Below are 26,286 nucleotides of genomic sequence, written 5' to 3'. Positions count from 1 at the left end.
TGAGGTTGACCAGACACTGAGGGTGACCAATTTCCTACCACTTGAGTAATATACACTGAATTGCTGCAGTGATTTCTTAGGAAGCGGCAAGTCAAATTTGAGCGTTTTGCTCCCATTGCACTGTACAACCAATATTTTCACATTTTTAAGGCAAGCAGTTGCCTAGGCAAGGCCAAGATATTAATTAATTAAAAATACATAAGAATTTAGGCTGAACAAATTTGAGCATCCCTCCGAAGCAAGCCCTCTGAATTTTTTTTGCAGGGACAAAATTTTAAAATATCCTAAAGTTTCAGGGTGATATAGTTGCAAAGTAGGTGAGAACCAATTGTTTTTGGTGTCAAGAAAAAACAGTTTCATGTGCTTCTACTTCTCTCAGAAAAACATGCTGAGGTCACATTACAGGTGAACAGCTTATACAGACACCTTAGCTCAGTTAGTAACAGGCCTGACAACCTATGAATTTTGTGTGAGGCTTTTTTTTTTCCCAGAATAATTCTAAAAGGAATTTCAATTAAATATTTTTGTTATCTTCTAATTGTCTTTGAATTTCCATGCATAATTGGAATTATCTTTCCAAATACTGTATTTATTTTTATCAAATTACAACTAGAGCATAATGAGTCTCAGGAGAGGACTATGATTTTTATAAAGTCATAGGCTAGGAACCCTCAAAAAAAACCCCTTTACTATATAAAGTTGACATTTTTCAGCTACACCTCTTCTTTATTAAAATTAGTAAGTACGAAACAACAGCGGTCTAGTTTAATTTAAACTTCTGAATAGCAAAAAAAATTTCAGAAAAATTGCTTTCTGCTCCCCTTGAACTTAGCAAATGAACATCTGCATCCATCAGTATGATCATAAAACAAATGTGAACCCTCTTAAGAGTTAACCCTTGAAACTAAAGGGTGTTTTTTATGGTGTAGCATAATACAATCAATTTGGCATTTGTCTTTTTGCTCTAAATTCTTATGACTTTCATGGAAATGTAGTTATGAGACCCAAGCCCTTGCCAACTAGTAGTCTGATCTTTGTAGTCTCTTGAGAACTCTCAGCCCAGGACAGAAACATTCCAGCTGCAACATAACTTGATCAAGCAATTTCTAAAATTAATAAGCCAAATGTATTTTTATGTGACATATACCCTTATAAATTCTTATGCTCTAAGTACTCCATGTTGTTTTCAGAGGCAAAGAATATTCTAATACTGAATTTGGAATACTTGAGCTCCTCAAAGGTGATCCTTCTTTTTTGATTCTAAGTGACAAACATCAGTAATTGACAGCATTATTTGTAATGATGAAATCAACAGATCATCTTGTCTTTATGAAACATGGAAATTTGATTACTAAATGCTCTTCTATTGTTTCATCTTAACATAAAGATCAGCAGTACCTATTTTGAATTATTTATTTACACTCTTTTTTTAACCACATATACGACTGTTATTTCCTTTTGAGTGGGTTTCCCACTAGATAATTTTAACGTCTTTGTACTAAAAGAGAACTTTTCCACTTGTCAAAATAACCTAAACAAATCAGATCAGCATTTTTGTTTTCCAGTTCGGCAAAAATTTACACTAGCTTCAGGGAAAATTTTTTCATTAATTATAAAATTTATTCTATGCCTAAATTTCCCTGGAGCTTGACTCTGAGGCACCTCACCCTTGAGATCTGAAATGCTGGAAAACACTGATTTGGAGAACACTAAGATTCACAAAACTCTGCACAAGTTCAAAGAACAAGTTCAAAGAAAATTCATAGAACAATATTAAGCACTTTTTTTTTTAAATGGGACTTTTACTTCAAAAGAAAGTGGAATAAATCAATAAACAGTACTGAATTCAGCAGAACAAGGTATCTGAAGCTGCTCCTGCACCCTTCCTGCTCATTCCTCCTTTCCTAGGCAATGCCCCCATCTCTGACACTTGTGGAGGTTTCCTGAGTTGTAGAACCAATGCAGCATCCACGGAGGGCACAGGACTTTAACCCAATTTTCTTCTTAAGCAGACAGGATTTTATACGTAGGGAAAAAAAGTTAGTTTTATCTGCAGAGTATGGAAACTGAAGAACTCCAATGTCTATCAGCATATGGTCTCAAAGCCTTAGAATTTAATTTCTGCTTTACTAAGCGACATTTTTTGGGTTTTTTTTCCCCACCGTAATGCAATGCAACTCAATTGAATTCACCCTGCAGGGCATGAAATTCCAATACATCAGGTGAGACTTTAAGCTGCTGCAACTTTATCCTTTATTAGTGCAACTAAACACAATGAGAATGGAAAAAATTCTGGTTTAGGATGATTTACTCAACATTAAAGCTATAACCACAATTTATATATGAATAGAGCACAAAAATTGTTTACAAGGTTGTAATTTAAAACTGCTTCTTAGCAAAACTCCCCCATATCACTGACAGCTACAGCTAAAATTAATGAATGTTTTTCTAATTTCTGCCACAGTCTAAACAGCAAAAAAAATACTGCTTTATACAAACCACTGCATCAACTTTACATGGGATTATTGTAAATCTATAAAGCTATTAACACACCTTAATGTAGATATTAACAGAAATACTATAAAACCTTTTGCTCAAAGGTAATATGATGTCAGTCAATCACTTCTTATCTAACCAAATGTAATTAAATGGTTTAAATAAGAGTAAATTTTCTTGCTCTTCACATTTCTAAGTCTAATGTGGGACAAGTATAGCATCCATGTGACAAAGCTGACTAAAAATTCTCTACTGTTCAGTAAAAAAGGTGACTTTTATACGTATACCAGTAGGAAATGAATAACAAACTTAGAAAATGCACCACACACTTCAGTGTAGAAAAGACATTAATTTAAGAAATTAATCCATCATGTACATATATATTCAGAGTTGTACCAAAACAATTAGTTCTAAGTGCCAAATTGTCAAGAGTCATGATTTTTCTGATATAAACAAGGGTTAACAGAGCATTCTGCTTCAGCTTCATTTTTAGAGCAGTTTTAGCACTGTAGTGACTTAACCTTGGCTGGGTGCCAGATGCCCACTGAGTCACTCTATCACTCCCCTTCCCAGTGGAACAGGGGATAGAATAAGATGGAAAACAACTAGTAGATTGAGATAAGGCAGTTTACTAAAGCAAAGTAAGTTTGTGGACACACAAGCAAAGGGAAAACATAATCTTTACTTCCCAACAGCAAGTGATGTTCAGACACTTTCTGGGAAGTAGGGCCTCAGTACGCATAGTGGTTGCTCTGGAAGGCAAACATTGTAGAACAATGAATGCCCCCTTGTTCTCTCCCTTAGCTTTTACATCTGAGCTGATGTCCATATAGTATGGAATATCCCTTTGGTTAATTTGGGTCAGCTGGCCTGGCTGTGTGCCTCCCTCCAGGATCTTGCGTCCCCCTAGATGGGAGAAGGAATGTCAGAGGGACAGTGCCGCTCAGCAGTAGCCAAACCCCTGGTATGTTATCAACACCTGTCCAGCTACAAATGCAAAGCACAGCACTGGGAGGGCTGCTAAGGAGAAAATGAACTCTATCTCAGTCAGACTTAATACTGGCACAATTTCCCACAAACCATATGATATGCTACCAGTGAGCTGCTCACTCTGTAACAGGCCATCTCCAAAAGAGAAAATTTTTAAATCATCTCTTTTTATACATATTCTATTTTACTCTACATTTTTGCAAGCTTCTTAATTCTACCAGTGCTTCTGCATTTCCAAACTTCTTGGTTTCTTTGTCAGTAACAGAAACTGCTTAAAATAAGAGCATATCTGTTTACACGCCAGTCCTTTAGGACTACATTAACACAATCTACATGATGTTACAGCTGGAACTCTGACAGATGTTTTGTGGTATTTGCAGGAATCACTTAAAGACCTCTAAAAACCAGATAATTTTGAGACACCTAATCCCTTTGTGCTCTATCTGGCACTTTTTTCCTCCACACCACAGACAATTTTTTTGTTAGTTTTTTTCCCCAAAGCCTTGAATAGCCTAAAAATTGCCTTTCTTTACCATGTCCTCTCCTCACACACTACATCACAGCTGCTGCATTCAGCTGGATGGCTGTTGCCATCTATTTTTATCTCCAAATGGCAAAGCTGAATGGCACCAGGGTACATGCTAAAAGAGCAGAACTAAATAGGGAATTATTTTTACAGTCACGGAAGAGCCTAAGATAGCAAAATTCACAATTTGGCAATACAAAATGAGGGTGAATGCAATATTTGAAAGAACAAGAGTAGCTATGAAGGGAATTTCATTTTCATTATCTGTCTCTATATATCTGTATGCAGATTATTCTTTCAAAACATACATTTAAAATGCTATCAATTATTTAAATATATAGTACATCCAAATTTATGAGATTTTTAAAAGCAACGTGTATTCAGTGTTTGGAGGCAGGACCAAAATAAGATAATATCTCCTCAAAATCGTACAATTTAGCCAAATTTCAAAAAACTGATATAAGTGCTTTCTTTTAGGGAGCTAGCAAACATGGTATAGAAGTTTAATAAAAAGCCATTCAGTAGGTATAGTTTTTGGTTTCTTTGCCACATAGTAGCTGATACTTGGTGCCAAAAGAAAGATTCTTTTCAAAGCAGATTTTCTAAAATGTGCTATAAATACAGTAAATATTAGAGAAGTCTACTGACCTACCTAAGCTAATCATTAACAGACAGTTTGAATGTTGACTAATGAAGTATTTATTTGTGTTCAGTAAGAGAAAAGATTTTTTAATAGCTGGTCAATAGGATGAGACTGATAGGATTTATTAAAGTTTACAGGCTCAATTGCAAAGCATCCAATGCTCACAGGGGAGAAAAGAAAGCAAGGCATTTTTGACCGTAGATGAAGACAACTGAGAGCATGGCCTAAATAACATGAGCAACTGAAAGAGACATTTCCTTTTGTCATGGTTTAGGAATAGTACTCCCCAATTCAGTACATCAGTGAGACTCTCCCAAACCAGCTCACTCGCTCACCTCCTTCCCCTCCCACTTTCCACTCCAGGAATGGAGTTGGGAATTGGAGGCACAATGGTGAAGATTACAGGTCGAGATAAGAACAATTTACTAGAAACAGAAATGAGATAAGAAAATGAACAGTAACAGCAACAGTATTAATAACAAAAGGTATAAGACAAACAAATTACACGGAAAGTAAAACAATACCAGACCATTTCAGTCACCATGCTTTTCTCTCTCAAATGGAACCAGAAATGAGAGTCCCCTGTTCCTGCCCCTGGCAAGTGATGCGTGATGGTATCAAATAACATTATGGTCTGGCCATGCCCCCTACCTGACTACTGTAAAAAATTAATCCTGTCCTGTCCAAAACTAGGACACATTTGTGACTTAAAAAGTAATGTACACATTTTTCAGATTGACCATATATATACACTCTCATAGATCAAAGATACCAGAGACCTCTGTTTAAATGACAGCATTAAGGAGATCAAGTTTTCAAACGCATAGAACTCAGAGTAGCTTAGAAAAGCAAAAGAATTGAACAAAGCAGATAAAGACAAGAAGCCTGGTTGGCAAGAGAACAAGATATCATATGAATAAAATATTTTCAAGCGCAAAATTCTTTGCAAAATGAAGAAATGGAAAGGGAAACTACATCCTGATTTAGGCAAATTGTTTGGAGAGAAAATGATAAGGAGGAAAAGAAATACAATGCTGTTCAAATATTTCATGTTTCTATTCCAAGACCAAATTTCAAAATAAATTCAGTTTAATACCAATAAACATTAATTAAAACATGTTTTATATTTTTATTTGGAATTTTGGGATCAATCTGGAATTAATATTCATGGCATACAAAGCTTAAGAAAACATTTTTGGAGCTTGAGTTTTTAAGAGAATTTTATTAAGAATCTCAATTCTGAGATTGCATTTCCTTTCTCCTCCTCTTGCTATTTATTTTTAAAGCAAGCAATAACAATGCGAACAAAGTTTCACTGTGTGTCAATAACCTACAGAACTTCCATTCTGAAAAAGCAGAAAAAGTTACAGAGGTGTACTATCAAACTAAGCACCACTAGCACGGAGTCAACCATTGCATTCAATAAAACACTATTTCTAAATGCACAGAGTCATTTTGGTTTGCTTTTCTGTTTAGAGAATTTCACTGGTGCCTTTTTTGCCTACTACAATAATGTGTTTTATATATGAAGCCAAACCACACTCTTTCAATATGAAATCTGAATTGAGATGACAATCAAATGTTCCTCTTACCTCATTTTGGAGGTCTCGGATCATTTTGCTCTTCCTTTCCATTTCAGTCTTCAAAAAGTTAATCTACAATTTTAAAGAAATGTTGAGTGGGAGTGGGAGTGCTGAGATGCAATTGTAAACACTGACTTTTTTTTAATGTTTTCAACAGTTTTGGAAAAAAAACAACGACCAAACCAAAAGTTTTGCTTATATATCAAATTGGTATAGGCCACAGTTAACTATTTGCTAAATCTACAAACATATTTATTAGAAAACTTATAATCAAAAGAAGAAAACTGCTGTACATAAATAGGATTATTTTTGTTTTGTACCAGTAGGCATAGTGTTTATTTTTCACAAGGTACTTCAATGTGACCTTCAAAGAATTAAGGATTTTTAAAACAATATTAACTGATTTTCTAACAAAAATATTTTTATCCTCTAAGAACATACCTATCAGAGCAGGTTTCTAACACAGTTATTTTATTTGAATGCTATAGTGTTGGTCCTAATTAGATAAAGACCTTGCATCTAATCAGGCTCACCTGTGGACCAAAGTGTGTTATACATGAAAGCATTCAAATATGGTCTTTAGATCCTACTTAAGTCAATTACTTGACTTGAAAGGAAAAATTCCAGTCTTAGGCTTAAGACTGAATTTAATCAAACACAGTTTAAAAGATTATTTTTACAAATGAGTTTTTTCAGGACTGAGCTTTAATCACAGCTTATGGAATACAATGGGAGAAAGGAGGACGCAATTATGAACAACTAGGATTAAAAGAACACATTTCCGTTACTTTAAAGGAAGATGCTTTTGGATAGTTCAATTAACAAACTACTCATCCTTATTTACCCAATGTCCCATGCTGTTGATACAAAACTCTACCCAAGTTCAAAGGAAACTACATTGCAACAGATTTGTTAAGAAAATCGAAAGTCCTGTAAGAAAACAGATTCAGATTACAGAGACATTGACCCAGAGATTAATGGTTTGGATGTCATGTAGATTAAAAAATGACACCAAATCTACATGATATGACAGATGTTCTTAGAATCATGTCCGCACACAAGTAGACATGTCAGTAATTTAAAAAACATCACCAAACTTGACAGCACTCTCACCTGTATCAAAAGAGAAGTCAGAGAATGCTATCATCACTTGAAGACAGAAATGTAGGTGGTCCATGAGACTAGTGCCACCTGACAAGCATAAATAGAACTTCTTTTACAAACTCTTCTGAAGTTGTGTCTAAGTGCTTTGGTTGTGGAAATACTAATTCCACATCCAGCTACTGACTGAGAGTGATGCTTTATTAGAGGATGAACATATTCAGCACCTGCCTAGCAATGACATCCACAAATATTGAAATTTAGAACATGTATAGATAATAAATATGAAGATTTTGCACAACAAAAAATAAGGGTCATAATCAAAATATGAGATCAAGATGAGTGGGGACAAACACAATGCAGCTATTTGTTGTAGTTATTTTGTTTTTTCAGCTGTTCAAAAGAATTGCCAGTCACTTACCATTAAATACCGTAAAAAATAATATACTGATCTCCATTAAAGAGTGTTCCCCTTCTTAGACCTATCTGTCAGGAATATTGATATTCCTTCAAAGCACTTCACTTCTAGCTATGAATATATATGAAATAATTAAAGAGATGTGATACCAAAATTATTATCTTTAAATAGCTTGGATCTTTTAGGGAAGAGACATTCAAGACAGGCCAGTACTGTTGGGGTGTCCCCTCCCCCCGCCATGTGGTCCTGGGAGAGGGGCCCTATGGGGGAGGCACATGGTTTCCTTAGCCCCTGGTCAGCCTCATTCCCCATTGGTTGTTTTGTGTTCGCCTGCACAGGCAAGGACCCTTGGGTCCTGTGATTGAGCAGTTCCTCAGCAGAGCCTCAGCCATGCGGCTGGGGAAAATAAACATCTCTCTGAAACATCAGTCAAGAATCGGTCCATATATATTTCTTTTCCACAGGCCTCATTGATTGATACGCATGTTGCAGTATCCTCACTGTAACAAACAGTAGGTAATGCGAGCAGAACGATCCCTGATCCCTAAGGACAGCGACTGATTTGTGAATAAACTCAGGATTTCTCTTCTTGTTTTTGTTTTGCTATTCCATATCTGAACTATGGAGGAACCGTGGAAAGACTCTTGGCTCTCCGAGCCGCATATGGACATTTATCTTAAACTTGAAAAGATTCTTGAACAACAATTTGTAAATTTTAGCTTAATTCAAGCTCAAAAGGAACTGAAACACTTCCTGGCATGGTTGTTTAAGAACTTTTTCTACGTTTCTTGAGATTTGATTATTACCAAAGACTTTTGGAAGACCGTTTGGACACAGTTAATCTCTGAGTCAAAATATATGCCGATGGAAGAATATTTTCGTGAATATTATTTAATTACTGAGACTGTTGAGCAATGTCAGCTGTGTCTTGGCGAAGGGAAGCGTGCCTCAGAGTCCGTGCGACCCAGACCATATGGACCAATCACTCTCCGAGCAGCAGCAAGGCAGTTCCCATGCACGGGCGGAGCGGCGCGCGCTGCAGTGTCAGCAGCAGAGTGAGGCGCAGCGGGAGCAGCCCGGCCCTGCACAGCGCATGGTGGAGCAAGCCCCATGAACGCCTGACCAAGAGGGGTGGCACGTGAGTGGCGGCTACAGGCAGCGGAGCGGAGCCGCGCCTAGCTGAAATGCACGCTGGAGCAGGGCGCAGGGGGTCGTTGCACAGGAGCCCGGCCAAGACGTGGGTGCAGCGCCAGGCAGCGGCAGCGCAGCTGAGAGCAGAGGTGGCAGTGCGCGAGGAGCTGAGTGGCCCGGCCTACGTGGTCCCAAATGCGACCCTGGGAAGAGTGCGCAGCCCCCACGGCCCCAGCAGCCCTGGCAGTTCCAACACGGAAGCGAGTGAAAATGAAAGAGAAAGCAAAAACGCAGCGAGACAGGAAACAGCAGCCACTTCAAAAAAGGAAAATACCATTGTAGCTAAGATTTTAGGAAGAGTATAATGGTATAATGTTAAACAAAATTATGGTTTTATAACAAGATGTGACAACCGAGAAGACATATTCGTTCATAGAACTGCTATTAAAAAGAATAACCCTGAAAAATACATCCCAAGTTTAGGAGATGGAGAAGTAGTAGGGTTCAAAATTGTGCAAGGTAGAAAAGGGTTACAAGCAGCAGAAGTCACTGGGCCTGATGGTGTTTCTGTAAAAGGCAGTATATATGCTAAAAATTGTAGTCATGTTAGACAATATCCGCATTATGAACAGTCCCTACAGTCTCCCTTGCCTAATCCCACCTTTCCCTTTTACCCTATATCCTATTATCCCCAGCGTATTTTGAATCTGTTTTTCCACCCATGGTTTCCCTCACAAAACCATGCGTTTGCCAATTGTTTCCCCAAAAATCCCTTTCCAATGCCGAGAGGGGGATGAAGAGGGGGAGGGAAGAATTTAATTATTGTTGTTTAGAGTTCCAACAGGCACAAATTGAAGAAACCCTCTCCTGCCTCAGTTCCCCACAAACTATGCTCAGAGAGCCCTGTCTCCCTTCTATCAGCCTTAAGATGTTACAGAGAATCTGTTTGGACATTTAAAGACTCAGGAGGGTGGCTTGTTTTGTTTTGAAACTGTTCTTGTTATGTTTTTCCAGTTGTTTTCAATGTTAAGTTTTAAATCTCTTTTTGTTAAAAATAAACGGGTGAAATGTCGGGGTCTCCCCCCCCCCCCCCCCGCCATGTGGTCCTGGGAGAGGGGCCCTGTGGGGGAGGCATATGGTTTCCCTAGCCCCTGGTCAACCTTCTTCCCCATTGGTTGGTTTGTGTTCCTCTGCGTGGGCAAGGACCCTTGGGTCCTGTGATTGAACAGTTCCTCGGCAGAGCCTCAGTCATGCAGCTGGGGAAAATAAACATCTCTCTGAAACTTCTATCAAGATTCAGTCCATATATATTTCTTTTCTGCGGGCCTCATTGATTGATACACGTGTTGCAGTCACTGTAACACAGTACTATAAATTTATCCAGGAATTGATGTTAGCTATATCAGCATTTTTGTTAATTATTATTCACATACACATGCATCTTGTATCACTGATATGGACATCTTACATAGTGCAAACATACTGTTTTAGCTTAGCTGAATAAAAAAGAAAACAAACCAAAAAACCAAAACCAAATTAAAAACTAAAAAATATTTTTACATCACTTTCTCTTTCAAAAAGAATAATTATTTAAGAACTCATTAATTTTTGCTTTTATATTATAAAAGCATTTTAAAGGTCTTCTACTAAAACTCTAACAAATGAAGAACTACTTAATCATGAAGTATAGATATGGAGAGTTACACAGGAGGGATTTATATGACTTGTCCACTGGAATCATTATAGGGATAACTTTACCTACCCATTTAAGTGTATCTATGTGTATAGCTTCATGCTTTAAGGCAGATCAGTCTGTATCAGTCCATTTGCATGATGCTTTTAGTAAGTCTCAAGGACATGAGATAAAATAATTTTCCAGAAGAGATGTAAAAATACTACTTTCAGTCACCAAATCCCAATAGTATAACAAGCAAGAATAGACATTTATACCACGCTCTAGGTTAGGAGGGAAAAAAATAACATTCACCTCTTTCCATGTGTTGTCTGCCTTTAATTGCTATTTGGCTGTAATTATGACAATACATAATGAAAATATATTGTTCTAAGGCTGAAGTTTTCAGTACTAAGCAAGGACACTGCTTCCATATCCTGGAGACAGTCATCCAAGATGCTCAGGGCTCTGTGTGTTTCAGAGTTCATTATGTTTATTAAAGACAGCAGTTTTTATCCAGTGGCCTTTACTCACAGCAGTTGGTGACCCTGAAATGTTCAAATTAAATTTTCCCCCATCAAAATACAGAATGCTTCAGCAGATGGTAGTGATCTAATTCTAAGAGTCAGACAATGTTGGGGTTTAGGAGTTCTAGTTTTTTTTCCTGTTAAAGGAATTTTCCCCCCATACTGTTGCTAGAGGAACAAATGGCCAGGTTCTTAAGAAGAACAAAAGACCTGGCTGATCTTTTTTGTTTCAGCTGGGTGTGTGGTCAGTTGGTCTCGGTGTTCGGGAGAGAGAGAGAAGCTGCTTGTTCTTCGGCCATTTTTCTTTCTGCCGGAGCAGCCCCGGGATCCCAAGCCTGCCTTCCCTACCCCGCTAGGAGTTGGGCTGTGGCTGCCCTGCCCCGCCGCTGCTTCGAGCCTTCACCCTGCCTGCCCCGACCCCCGGGAGGGGTGGTTCTCCATTTGGATACACCTCGTCTGCCATCTGGTATTTTGTGCTCATCCCTGCTGTTCCAGCCTGCCATTCCAGCCTGCGGTTCCCGAGGGTCCAGCTGGACACCGGGATCAGCTGCCCAGGGGTTTGTGAAGCCTTTGTTCCATCCCTTCCTGGGATCCCAGGCCACCAGTGCCGCGTGCTCCCCGAGTTCGCTCCGGAGCGCCCCCTGCAGCTGCGGGGAAACCATTGCACCTGCCCTGCTCACCGGGAGCCGCCAGCGCCCCTGCCGGCTGCGAGCAGAACTGCACCCGAGGGGAAAGGGCCTGACAGCCAAGAAGGCTGGCACTGGGTTTATGATTTTGTTTGCTGTTACTGCCATAGTTACTGTTGTTTGTTTGACTGGTTATACACATATAGATATAGAATAGTAAAGAACTGTTATTCCTATTTCCCACATCTTTGCCTAAAAGCCCTTGATTTCAAAATTATAATAACTCAGAAGGAAGGGGGTTGCATCTGCCATTCCAAGGGAGGCTTCTGCCTTCCTTAGCAGACACCTGTCTTTCAAACCAAGACAGACAACAGTAGCTATTCATGACAGGATAGAAAAATCCCAATATAACATGATTACTGCACAGCCAAGACTCAGCTGTAAGCATATTCACTTACCTCCACACTTCTTTTATCTTGCTCAGGACTAAGATGAGCAGTTAAGGTATAACTAGAATTCATCCATTAATGCCTGACTATTTTGGCCATATCTGGAAACCCTAACATACTCAGTGGTCATTTTCCTGGTCTAATTTTCAGGTTACAGTGTAAAAATTTACTTCAAAAGCCAGAGAGAATTGTCTAGGCTATTACATACAACATAGAAAATATTCTTTCCTTTGGACAAGAAGTGTTCTACAAAGTGCAAAATACATCTAAAAGGAAAGCTAAATAGACTTTTACCTATTAGTATTTCTAAGATGAATATAAATATTAAGCTGCAAGTTAGAGTTTGATTAGTAAAAGAAACTTTTGTCAAAGAAACGTTTAGGACTTTATGAACAGTCATAAAAGCTTTTACTAGAAAAAACAAATATTTTTGAAGGGAAAAGAACATCAGATCTTTTTACTAAAAATCTCCCAAGTATGGGGATAACACTAAATTAAATTCCCCACATTCTGTTAGTCTTTTATTACTAGAAAAACCCTACTGATTTAAAAATACCCATATTTTGTATGCTTTCTTTTTACAAGTCATACATAATGTGTTACTTAATTCTCATTTCTCATAGTGAACACTGAGCAAAAAGAGGAAATTACACAGACCTATTTTCTCCTTTATTTTGACAGACAGTACTGTAACTGTATTGCCAAACAATTCCATTAGCATATCTTCTTTAAAATTGCTAGCATGATATAAAATACCAACGGAATAAAATAGAAAAGGTAGACTAAGCTTACTCTACTTAGCCGAACTATTTTTGAGTGTTTCCACATTTCATTCTTTATCTTTTCCCTCATCCAGAGCCAGCCAGCTCTTTATATAAACTTTAACTGCAGTTAAATGGGAAATAAGTTTGCAAACTTTCTAAAAATATAACTATTTCTTAACATGCAAACAGTTAGCATGAAGTACAGCCAAGCAAAGAGTCCATCTCCCAAAAGCTCTAAGAGCCTTTTAACCTAATGAAGACATACAGAATTAATATTTATTCTGTTTATTCAAATTCACTGAAAACACCCAAACAAACAAAACAAGACACTTTCAACTTACATGTGCCATTTGCTCTGTGACTTTTTGTTAACAAAAGTGAAAATTAGTCCATGATCTCCAACTCTGTTTCTGGAAGAAGTGGTTCCACTTCACATTTAGAGATAATAGCTTGACATTATTAATATTTTTTCACTGCATGAAAACTTAATACAAATTGCTTAGGTATTTGATGCTAAATGCAGACCAAAAAACTCTGTCAATCTTCATTGATTGTTAAAGAGGATACCAGGTTATTTGGAATGATGTCTTACATATTTTATATGCATATTGTATAACTAAACCCAGTATGGTCCTTCTGAAATGTTTTTAGGTATAAAAATAATCTATAGTTCTAGTGTGAGACTGACTATCTGTAGAGAAGCTCCTTCACAACCAAACTCTTTCTGGAAGACTGTATTTGACCTTGAACTTTCCAACATAGGACTAGTCTAAAATTTAAACCACCCTTGTCATAACTAGTGTTTCTCTGCACATTTTATTGTTCCAGACAAAACAGCAGAAACAATAGGCATAAATGTATCTGAGATGTGCCATAAATTCTCTAGAAAAGACCTGCCCCAAGACAGACTGCTGCTGCTCTTTCTTAGTGCTACAGATGCAGGGGACAATCTAGAAAGGCAGTTCTCACTCCTCTTAAGATCCCCCAGGTCAGCCCTCCTTTGATTACTGCTCTAAGGTCTTTACACGTCCTTTTACTTTCCTCAAGCTTGAGTTGCTGCTTCTACCTTCAAAGGGTTGTTACTACCTAGCAGCAGCTCCATTGGCTGCCCTCTACCAACTAGAGGTGGTACCCACCAGCACTTCAGCAGCTGCTCAGAACAGCAACTTTCTAGCTGCCTACAGTTCTTGGTTTCTCTGGTCTTAAAGGGTCAAATAATGGATATGTAAGCAAAGTAACATTGATACCTCTGTTTCTGATGAATCATTGATGCAATGCTAGTGAAAAGCCTTGCTACACATTGCACAAGAAGACATGAATGCATAGTTTAATGCAGAGCTGTTGTGTCTCCTTTGTTCTTTTGTTTTGGTCAGAGTCCTCGAGTAATTTCCTTGAGTTATTTTTCATTTAATTTGACTTAATTCTTGTGAATTTTTACTTACACTTTTACATTGACCTAATAAAGAACACCTTCAGGCAGGTGTTGCCTGTTGAATTTATACAGCCAATTAACATACATACAGTAAGGACTGTACTGTACAAGTGCAGTAAAGAAATATGTATTTCCACCCTTTTTTTTTTATTAGTGTTTTATTAGTCTTTGTGAAATGTAATTCTACTCCTATTTACTCTGATGAAAATCAGTATTTACTTCCCCAAGTCCTATAATATAAAATGTGCTTAAATTGGATTAGAAACAAGTCTCAAAATTAATTAAATTAGAATTAAATTCAAGCTCCCATCCTCTAGCTAGCCTTGCATTAAAGTACCTAGACCTTCTTTCATATATTTCACATTGTTTTCAGAAAAATGTGAAACATAGAGAAACCAGGTATAAAATAACCTTGTGTGTCAGTAATAATATCTATTTCCATTTCTATTGCAATTTTCATCTGAGGATCCTGAAGCACTTTTTGAATATTCATTCAGTCTCACTGTATTGTTGAGCTTCACTGTGTACATTGTACCCTGAGGCATAAAGAAGTAAATGTCACAAACCAAGGACACAGTTCTGCTTTCCTTAGAATTATTATCAAGTTTAAAATGCTATTAGTGGCAAGTATTGGAATACAGCTCGAGAATTCATATTCTTTAACCATCTGCCACCACTCGAAGCCAGGAGTTATAAACTCAGAGGAGCTTTTCCTGGTTTCTACACTAGGTGTTATTTTGCTCACAGTCAACAGCAGATGTTGCTTTGTGTAGTACAAATCTTGTGCTCTTCACAGTACTAGAGTGGGACTGAATTTACACACATGGCACTGTTGCTCAAATTAAAAAAAAGCACTATGTCACAAAACCCAACAAATCCATTCACTACACCTGAGATTTTATGTAATCCACACCTGAATTAGTCTTGAGTATCAAAATCTAATAAAGAGATTTAATAATGAAATATGTTTTCCACCTTCCATTTGTAGGTCTAGAATTCATTGTGCTGATAGAGTCAACAGGAATGCATTCAATGCACCTGAAAAAACGACAGATTTCAACTAGCATGTTCTGAGTACTTATCAGAGACAAATAGATACTAATTTTTTCTTATTTCAGAACTATATTGAAGGAGATGATTCTCCTCCTCTACTCTGCTCTTGTGAGACCCCACCTGGAGTACTGTGTACAGTTCTGGTGTCCCCAGCATAAGAAGGACATGGAACTGTCAGAGCAAGTTCAGAGGAGGGCGACAAAGTTGATAAGAGGACTGGAGCACATCCCCTATGAAGACAGGCTGAAAGAGTTGTAGCTGTTCAGCCTGGAGAAGAGAAGGTTGCATGGAGACCTCAGAGCAACCTTGCAGTATGTGAAGGGACCTACAGGGAAGCCAGAGAGAGACCCTTCATCAGGAACTGTAGTGACAGGACACAGAGTAATGCATACAAGTTGAAAGAGGGGAAATTTAGGTTAGATATTAGAAAGAAATCTTTCACTGTGAGGGAGGTGAGACACTGGAACAGGTTGCCCAGGGAGGTTGTGGATGCCCAACACTGACAGTGTTCAAAGCCAGGTTCAATAAGATCAGATTCAATAAGCAACCTGATCTAGTAGGAGGTGTCCCTGCCCACAGCAGGGGAGGTTGGGATTAGATGGTCTTTAAGGTCAATTCCAACCTCTTAACATTCTATGACTCTAGGATTCAATATAGACAATTTTTAGATTGTCTCAGTACAAAGGGATCTTAAAACAAATGTAGTTTGGTTTTTTCTGGATATATGCTGTCCTGACTAGAAAGACCACCAAAATATGCTATTCTTTTCAAACTCAATATAGCTTTCAGATTACTTCTTTTCACTCGTGAAGAGGATAAAAGTTCTTTTTTTTCTCTAGACAAAAATACAAGTACCAAAAATACACTAATTATATGTTGCGTGGTACACAAGACCAACCAGTATCTATACTCTTCAGACTTTTGAGCAACAAAGGGAAAAAATGTGTTTTCAAAAATCTTTCAGATAAACTGAAAGAAACCTGCAAAAAGAATAGTTTGGTCCACAATCCGTGCTGTTTCTAATTAGAAGGTAGCATGCAAAACATACACTCTCACATTTTGTTCACCAATGGCATAAAGCCACATACAAATCAGTCATACTAGATAAGGCATTGTAAATATTTGTTGAATTTAATAATTATTTTTAAACCTCTGTCTTGGACAAACCCTTGCTTTCTGACCCTAGAAGACAGCTAGATCTCAGTAAATAAACCGGTAGTTATCCAATATGAAATATAAAATAGATCTATAAACACTTCTAGCAGGTTGTTTCCAAGTCCAGAGTTCAAATCATAAAACACTTAAGGTTTGAAGGAACCTCTTGAGATTATCTAGTCAACTTATGCTCAGCGGTGCCCATGTTACAGGAATATTGCTAATCAACATAGGAAAAATTTCCTTCTTTCATCTTAGTAAACATGATTCTACCTTTTTTTCCCCCCTATGATAGCAAAATGTGTCTATTTATGCTCCAAAACATTACATTGTGACATGAAAGTCAAAGAAATTGTACAATTTGTCCAGAAACAGAATTTCAATATAGCATGAAAACTTAAAAGGACTTTATAATACCTTCCATAGTCATAATTAATTCTACTGTGGTCAAAATCAGATACTCTACTATCTATTTTGTTGCTGAAAATCCATAGTAATTCCTAAAAAGTCAATGGATGTATGGCAGTGTATATTAGTATAGATGAGACATGAGGGTCCATAAAGATAAACTCACTAGGGAGAGGACTTAGGCCTGAATCTCCTGTCTAGTCTCCAAAAGGGTATAAACATCCCTAAATTCCATAGAGATAGGGGAAGATGGGAATCTTAACACTTTAGAACATAAAAAACTTTTTTCAGGTCCTTTCTTCTGAAGCTTGCAGAGTACTAACACATTTGAGAAATCCATCCTCTTTTTAAAAAGTTTTTTGAGCTAATAATTCTCAAGACAAGATTAATAAAAAAACAAAAGAAAAACAAAAATAAGGAAAAGAAAGAGAATCACTCACGGTAGCCTGCTGCTTCTCTGCCTTCTCAGCTGCCTCATTAAGCTGCTTTTGAAAGGTTTCCTGGAGAGATTTCATTTCTTCCCTAGATTATTGAAAACACAGAATACAAACTTCAACACAAGTGTCCATTAGGAAATAATTCTTCAGATTCAAAAAAATGGACCTTTAATTATTCAGGGTAGCAGACAGATGTACTTTGTCTATGTGTCTCGCAAATAAAATCATAATGACTCCATGAAGTATAGTGCCAATGCAAAGCAAAAATTATCCATGATGCTAAGTGGCCACTGTTTATATCTACTGAATGGCCTGCTGGACAAAACATCTGCCAGTGCATAATTTCTAGGAAAAATGATTGGTACAAAAAAAGTGTGGGAAGCAGGCAAGTGAAAATGCATTGACATGGAGACATGCTATTATCAATAGGAACTAGTTTATACTTGCTTTAAAATAAATAAACTATGCTCTGATAAAGTTCAACCTCACATGGCACTTTCTAGAGACAAGCAACAAAAAATTCAGTAGAAGATTCTGGCATACAAAGAAAAAAGAACAGGATCATTGCTTGGATTGGGCTTTATCTGAAACAAGGGAAAACCCTTCGCATTACTGATTCAGTCAGAGATTTTCTCCAAATGGCAAGAATTTTCTACCCACAGCATATGACACACTTTTACGCTGCAGCAAAGCAGTAAAATGACATATTTCATAATGGCTGTAGAGCTTTTGGAGGGTTGCTGCTTGCATGGATAAACTTTCAATGAAGATGAACCCAAAACTGGATTTACACACAGTAACAGATAATAATTTAGCCCTGTGAAAACTAAACTGAATGGAAACCATGTAATTTTAGAAGAACTTGCTGGATCATCTTTCTTTTTAGCTGATAACCCCTACTACTTTCAGCAATTTTGGCAACACTAGTACAGAACAGATTTAATTGAAAAAGTGATCGAGCAGCATGAAAACAATATACCATCAGCACTAACAGATGGCATCAATTCAAAGTGCTGACAATGCACAGAAAGAATAAAACTGCAGGCATCATAATAAGTGACCAAGTTTTACTTGCAACTCGGGAATTATTGAAGACTTTGCACAAAAGGAATTTTGAAAAAATCTATTTTGAAATCAGCAGAACATTTAGTTACAAAAGCTGAGATTCTAGCACTCTAAACTTTACCATCTCATCCAGCATTGTAGAGCATAATCAAAGTCGTGCTCAGACCAAATGCAGCTCATGTTTCTCCAAAGAAAGATCATAACATTAATACTGGGTTATATTTTTGAATTTTGGCTTCAATACAATAGATTTAAACATAATACTATGTTTACTTTTCTTCATTTATTGCAGATTAAATGTAGCCCGAGGACCCTGGCAAATAAACTGTGACCTTTCCTTAGTGAAATTCTATGAGGAAGATTCCCTGGCACATTTTTAATACCTCTTTTGTATGCTGAACTTCGACACCTCTCTGGAAATGAAATCTAGTAAGTCTGTAAACAGCTGGCAACAGCAGTACCTCCAAAGCATTTCCTTGTAGTATACTATAAAAACCTTTCATTTTCTGAATGATGTAGTGGGCTGCTCGGCAGCAGATTGCACTGATTCAGTCTTTATTTCTGGGAACTGCTCTTGTGCAATGCACTCAAGGGCTGCGTGCCTTAGAAGCAAAAGTCAACATGTATTTTTGGGTGGATGTTGAGAGACTGCAAGTAATGATTTAAGGAGGAGATTAGGAAGAATATTTGAAATATGTAATAAAATTTTCTCTTAGCAGACTCAAATTTCCCATCTTCAACTAAGATCTATTTACTAAACAGTTCATTAATACTTTTAATCAATTCATGTCTCAGTTTCATAAAGGAAAGCTGCACAACAATCAAACCACTACAGAACTGCATTCATGTATGATGAAGGATTTCATCTGTGTGAAGGACAGCCATGATATTGAGATGTACACCTTCAGTCACATCCAAGCCACGTAAGTATTTATATAGGACATTAGCTAAAGTCCTGCCTTTATAATTTAATATATTTGTCTGGAATACCTGAAAGATTATGTATCACAGTAAAAATAAGAAATTCTACTGGTATTGTATTGTGGACCTTATATAATGTGTATTTAAGACATGAAGGTAATTTTCTCACAAGGTTTCTATGTAGCAATGCAATTTCTTATGTACATCCATGTGTACTTCTACAGTGAACGTAGATGTAAGATAGCCATGGAATTTAATTATTGCATTTTTAACAACGAAGGAAGTATGAACTTAATAAAGTTTCTTACTAAACATTTTTCCTAAGGAAAAATATGAAGTATAGATGCACTCATTATATACTACTTTTCCTGCAAAAGTGGTCACTATATTAGTTGTGTTTTCTTGTTATTAAAATTGTATTGATGTTGCTATTTGCTGGTCTGAATTTCAAGAATTAAGAGCTTCAGGATGATGAGACTTACTTGCAATGAAGTACTAGGGAAATTGAGACTAAGGACTAGGCTGGGAACTTGTATTTCCAGCCATGGGAACCAATTCTTTAAGCGCTCAATGAATAAATTGAAATTAATACTTCTTTCTCTTCCTAACTTTATTCATCACAAATATCCAGTGCAAGTATTCCTATGTTTGCACATGGACTAGTGATTTGGAGTGTTTACACACATAAGCATTAAATTGTTTGAGTAAATATGTCATCATCTCCAAACTTAAAGATTTAGATTTTTTAGTAATTTAATTTTATAAAAATTCTGAGCTTATTTTTTAAGGAATATTTCATGACTATATCTTCCTTTCAAATTCAAAATGCCCTTCTTTAGCACATATCTCACCTACATTTTCATAACATTTGTCCAATATCAGCAAATCCATAAATTGTTTCAAAAAGAGTATTACCTGCCTTTATTTTACTGTTACAATCAGCAGACTCTGGAATACAGCAGTGTTTATCTATGTAGTAAAAGGAAAGGTGGAATTTGCTAGTCTGACAGTTTTCACTTAGGAAATGAGAAGAGAAGGAAGGAGGTGAGGGTCTTACCTTTGGTTTTGGTCCAGTTCCAGAAGTTTTTGCACATCATTTTTTGTTGATGCTTCATCATTTTTTAAAGACTGATAGCAACAAAAAAACTCTATTAAAGAGATACTTTTTATTATTATTCTGTGAAATTATTAATTAGGCCCTCGTTCATAAAATGGTCCTGGTGAATTGCAGACATTACCACTTAAGAAAATTGGAAGAATAGTCTGATTTTTCTTTTACTGTAACTCAAACACAGTTAACTGTACACAGCTTTGTATTTTTCAAGTACTAAATGAGAGCTAAATACAATAAGCACATTTAGAAACAGATGAATGCCTAAAAGCATTAGAATTTTATGACCAAGTAGGTGTGTACATACAAAAGATAATACTACAGCTCTTTGCCCATATCTCTGCAGTATTGAGTCTAAAATATTTCACTGTGTAATTTTTCTGAATACTACCTTCAACTGTGCTGCATTCTAAAGTAAATTTGTTACAAAGAGAAGCATATTTCTGTAAAAAGTAAGAAAAAACCTGCAATAATAGTGATAAAGCACTCAAAACCCACCAAAATTAAACCCAACTCCCAAACCAAAAACCCCAAAGATCCAAGAGTTAATTAATTAAAACCAGAGAAGTCTGGAACATAAGACATTTTAACATAATATAATATAGCACAGTACTGATACACACCACTAGTATTCTCATGTGAACAGATACAGTGCTTCTTCTCCTTTTATTTTTCCCAGCTAGCTTACATTGATGAAGACAAAAAAGTATTGTCAGAAAAATAATTTTTTTTAAAATGGCAGGAAATAGACAAATTTCAATTGATAATGAGTCTAAATGTTTTCACCAGACCAACAGACTCTACTGGGAAAAGACAGGTGCTCCCTCAGCTGAATATCTGGACCTCAAATCCAGAGCAGCATTTTCAATCTAGTTTTTCCTCTGAGGAGCTAATTTGAGTTCAGAGTTAATCTATTGTGCTGTCAGCCTAACCATGATACCCAAAAGTTAAATGTAGAATCTCAGTTCTCACTTCAAGCTCATCTAGCACAATTTGTCAGCTGAACTTGTATGCCCTGCAGTAAATCTAGTCAGACTGTGTAGATGGCATGTCAGAAAGGTAAACTGAGCAATTAAACTAGGTTGAGTGTATGGAATTCAGCAGCAAAGATCCTACCTGCAACAGCAGACGACATCCTTTGCAGTAGCTGCCAGTACTAACGTGAGTCAGCTCCACTAATAGTGCATATTCCTTGTCCTTCCCTTCCTTTGTCTATGTTTTATTTTCATATTTTCTTTATTTTTATTGAGCTGACAAAGGCCCCAATACATTAGGATAAAAATTTCCATTAAAAAAATCAGGTTTATGTCAAGTACAAGATCAACAAAATAAACAAAATAATAATTATTCACATATTTAATTATTTTAAAAAAAGAAACATGCATGTTTTTGTAATTAAAATACACCAATAAGAAAATGCTGAGGTAAGTAATCCTACAGAAAGTGAGACAGTCTAACCTGGAGGTTTACTTTAATCCCCTGAAGTTCTTTAGAAGTCTTTAACAGTTGATGAAGTATGTTGCTCCTTTCCTTAAAGACTTCTTTAAGTTGTCTTTCCAGTTCTTCATAGCCCTGTCTAACACAAAGAATAAATGCATGAGATCATCTCAAAACATTAGTCAATGCACCTGAAAACATATTTTAGTTCATCCAAATGTAATTAATTCCAACAACCTTTATAGATTTCAAATTGGACTATGTCCCCTTGCTCACCTATAGAACTTGATTTTTCCTAATATAGATAAAAGATGTTTTATACATTGAAATGGGATGTGCTGATTCTGAGTGAACAAATTACCAGATTGAAACACTGCAAATGATGGATTGTCTGTGATGAACAGGAGACATAAAGGGATGCATTTAGCAAGAGTGACAGTGTGAGAATTTTCTTACCTTAAAGATTACCATACAAGAAAGCAAGCAAAACTTTGAAAACAGGAAGTTTTGAGAAATCAGTATGCTGAGGTGTCATGGTGAGGTGTCATGGGCAACCCAAAATGTTACTGTATTACTGTATATCTATCTGTGCCCAAAAATTGTCAGTCTTTTTCAGACCCTGCAGCCAGAAAACAGAACCAGGGGGATGGAAGTTTCTGCGGTCCCTCTTTAAGTCAGAGCCCAGATGCAGGGAGTTCTCTGTCTCTGCCAGTAGCATTTGCTAAGGTGGAGGCTCTGCTTTGGAGGGGGTTGCTTTGGGCATAGATTTTTTTTTTTTTTCTGGGCTTGCAACAGTAGCCACTCAAAAAACGCCTGCATTTCGCAACCAAAAATTGATTCAGACTGAAGTTCGCAAACCTATCGGCAGCGTGAAGAGAGCCAGTCCCTGGGGCCAGTCACCCCGTGTCAGTGCTGACAGACCAGTTCCTCCCTTCAGCATGCCCACAGTGCAGGGGACAGCAGCGCCAACATCGGCAGTCTGGAGGGTGGCAGGAGGAAGAGGCGGGTGGCAGCGCTGACCCACACATGCCGGTACTTCTCATCTGCCACTAGAACTGCTCCATAAGCCCTATCTTGCCGGAAGGGTTTGCTGCCATCCTTTTCCTGTGTCTCCCAGATGATGTAACTGCCTTCAAAAGCCACCATTCTGAGGGGAGGGTAGGAATCTTTTCCCTTTGTCTCCCTACACATGGTCTCCTGTGGCGGGTGCCATCTTGGAAAGGGTATTTCTGCCACTTTAGGTGTCTCTGTTCTCGGTGAGTTAATAAGATTTAGCAATTTTGTACCTAGCCATTATTTAGGGTTATTTTTTGCCTGTTGCAGCTCTGCTTGTTAGAACTCATTTGAGAGTGTTCCTCTTTAAATTGTTTTAAAAAAAGACATGAGGAAAGAACAATTCAGATCTGTTTTAACTTTGTAAAATTTAATTCATTCTATAATTTCTTCTCACTTAAATCTTCCCACAGTATAGACTAGAACTGACAAATATGCTCAAATGGAATCAAACCTAGTTATTAATTAATGGATGTTATAAATGGGCTCACGATTGAGCTTTTTATGCAGATTTATTAACGAGAACAAATTTAACTGACAATAAGAGACCTCTTGCAGCGATCTGCCTTACACAAAACAAAGGGTGCAGCACTGGAACCTTCATCTGGGACAGATGTGATCGGAGGCTCCCCTTGCAACCTCGAGTGATACATTTTATACCCCAGTCCCCGTCCCTAGGCTGCCCCTTTCCCCACCCAACCAAAGCATCATGACTGGCTCGCTGATGTCTAGGATCTTCTTACTGGCTTGTTGTCATCTGGCAGTTATCTAGGGCCTTCTTACTGGTCTGGTGAACATCCAATGACAGTTCTTGATTTCTCCCTTTATGTAAATAAGGTCTTAAACATTCCCCTTACAATTACATCATAGATATTTTGCAAGAGTCCCCAGTTCTCCACTTTGTACAACAGTCCTAACAATAAATTTATTAATATTGAATGCAATAAATGGATTAACTATTAACTTGACCTTGATAAATTTAACAATTAAACCTGATAACAGACAAACAAACCAACTGAATCACCAAATACCTTAGATTAGCCAAACAACCAGGAGTATAATTAGTTTCAGAACTATTCAATTATAAAAACACTTAACAAGCGAATTAACAATTTACTTAAATGCGAAAGCCAACCTTCTCAAACCTAATCATAACAATGGATGAGTAAAAACATTCTATCCTTCTCAAAATGGAACTTTCACTTCGAATGAAGTCTTATATTTTAAAGTTTTTATAAAATCCACAATGAAATAAATCCAATTCATATTGCTTGAGGTTAAATGAAATACAGATCCAGATCTCATATTCCATTTCAGAAAAAGAGGTAAACTTTAGAATTAATGCTAATGCAACATACCTTTTCATTTAAAATTGTTGTTTTGAGAAAGACCAAACAGTTAATTAAAAACATCCTTTCCTTTTGCAACTTAATTTTATTTTTTTCTTTCTTGCAATACCTCAGGGGAAAAAAATCTCAAATTTGCAGCACATAAGTAGTATTTTACTAGGAGATTTAAAACTTTGAGGTTAAGCAGGGATCTTAACACTAACGGACTTTGAATACACACTTTAGCAAAGAAACTCAGGAAAGCAAATTAAATGTCTCATCTAATATCAGTACTATCTACTTTAGCAATAGCTCACAAAATATGACAGACCTATGAAAAAAGAAAATTATTCTACATTAAATGATACTTTAAGTAACTAGAAGTGATGACAGCGACTTGAATCTCATAATAAAAAACCTGGATGTTATCAAAACATAAGTTCAAGGCCAGCTGAATGGAGTTTTAAGCATCCTGGCCAAGTGGAAGGTTTCCCTAGCCATGGCAGGGGACTGGAATTTAAGTTCCCTTCTACCCCAACCATTCTATAATCCTATGATCAAAAATAAGTTAGTTCTAATAGAGGTCATGCAGCCAAACACATATGGGTTTACAGGAAAATCTATATGCCAAAATTAAGTACCTTCCATAATTTCACATTATTTACGTTGAAGGTTTGGTTCAATTTTTTTTGTATCAAATTTTATAACAGAAACTGGATGAATCAAATCTAGCTAGTGCTAGAATACATGATAAATATAAGCATTCTCATAATTACCTGCAAAATATAAGAAATATTCAGTGTAATACAGGAACACAGGATATGCTACATATGATATAGAACAAGCTACATATGATTCTAAAGAAGGTATCACTGTAATAGAGCTGCCTTACCTCAGCATTAAAATCATATGAGTCAACCTGACAAGTTTCAGAGAATACCCCCAGTTTACTTTGCCTATGAACAGAGGTCAAGGAGGAACTTCCTCCTGCTAAAGTGGTCAGGTGGTTTCAATAAGGTAATCACTTCCATTCCTTTTTAAGCAACAGAAAAATGTGTGTTAGTCCCGATGGTCTCTTTTTGCTGGTGATACGTTGGACTTCTGTTTAAAAAAAAAATTTACATGCTGGAGGTAACACTGTGTTTTAGCAATCACTTTGAAGTACTGCCCTCTTTTCCTCCAAAATGCTTGAGCATTTAATGGTCATCTGTCCATCCCAGGCTGCCCCATGGGTATTCAGTTGGCACATGTTTTGCTCTATTGCCTGATAAACAGCAATTCGCATAAACTAGGAGATTTCCAGAATTAAAAAAATTAATATAAATTATGTATGCACTCCTCTTTTCCTTCATATTATCTTCTATGACACTGTGCAGAGAGGTGGAGACAAAAAGCCAACAAGCAATTTACTCTGAATAAACAGTAAAATACTTTTGTGCTCTGATTACAATTGCTAGTTTAGGGCATTCTATCGTAAATTCTAAGAAAATTAGGTAAGTTTATGAGAGGGTAACAAATTGTAACAAATACTGCTTACAAAGTACCCTTGCAAAGTGCATGATAACTCTGGTGTTTCTACAGCAATCTTTTGAAGGTATTCTTGGTCGTGGAAGTGTGCACATGAATCTGGTTTATATTTAAGTGAGAAAAAGATTAACCATAATTCTAAGTCAGCATATATGGAAGTTGAAGATAAGAATCTTTAGAATTGTACAATAATCAAATGAGATGTAAATAATCTGTAATATATCAGAGCATTGTAATGCAGATGTTCCCAAGTATGAACACTTAGAATCTAGAAAATCTCTGAAATTTATTAGTGATCAAACCCCAAAATTATCAGCTTATCTAGATAAAGTATGCTACATATAATTATAGTATATATATACATATAAAATGTATTATAATAGTATCCAACCTGAGTTTCAACTCTACCTGATTTCATTTAATTCTGCATAAA

General features: G+C 36.8%; 1 protein-coding gene across 4 annotated transcripts in view; it reads right to left on the bottom strand.

The window, feature by feature from the left end:
- LUZP2 (leucine zipper protein 2) overlaps positions 1-26,286 on the bottom strand; it is a 218,499-nt gene that overhangs the window by 100,686 nt on the left and 91,527 nt on the right. For 3 of the 4 annotated variants that reach the window (XM_048305462.1, XM_048305459.1, XM_048305460.1), the window contains exons 2-5: positions 21,967-22,084; positions 20,455-20,525; positions 17,415-17,496; positions 6,248-6,310 (exon numbers count right to left, since the gene is read on the bottom strand). In XM_048305462.1, coding sequence (XP_048161419.1) covers positions 6,248-6,310; positions 17,415-17,496; positions 20,455-20,525; positions 21,967-22,084 — 334 coding nt within the window. The remainder of the gene's footprint in view (positions 1-6,247; positions 6,311-17,414; positions 17,497-20,454; positions 20,526-21,966; positions 22,085-26,286) is intronic. The other variant, XM_048305461.1, reaches the window with a different exon arrangement.

This window comes from Corvus hawaiiensis, chromosome 6, assembly GCF_020740725.1.
Source record: "Corvus hawaiiensis isolate bCorHaw1 chromosome 6, bCorHaw1.pri.cur, whole genome shotgun sequence".
In the NCBI taxonomy this organism is placed as follows: Eukaryota; Metazoa; Chordata; class Aves; order Passeriformes; family Corvidae; genus Corvus; species Corvus hawaiiensis.
Note: the sequence above shows the minus strand (reverse complement) of the source record. Positions and strands in the feature narration are given on the sequence as shown.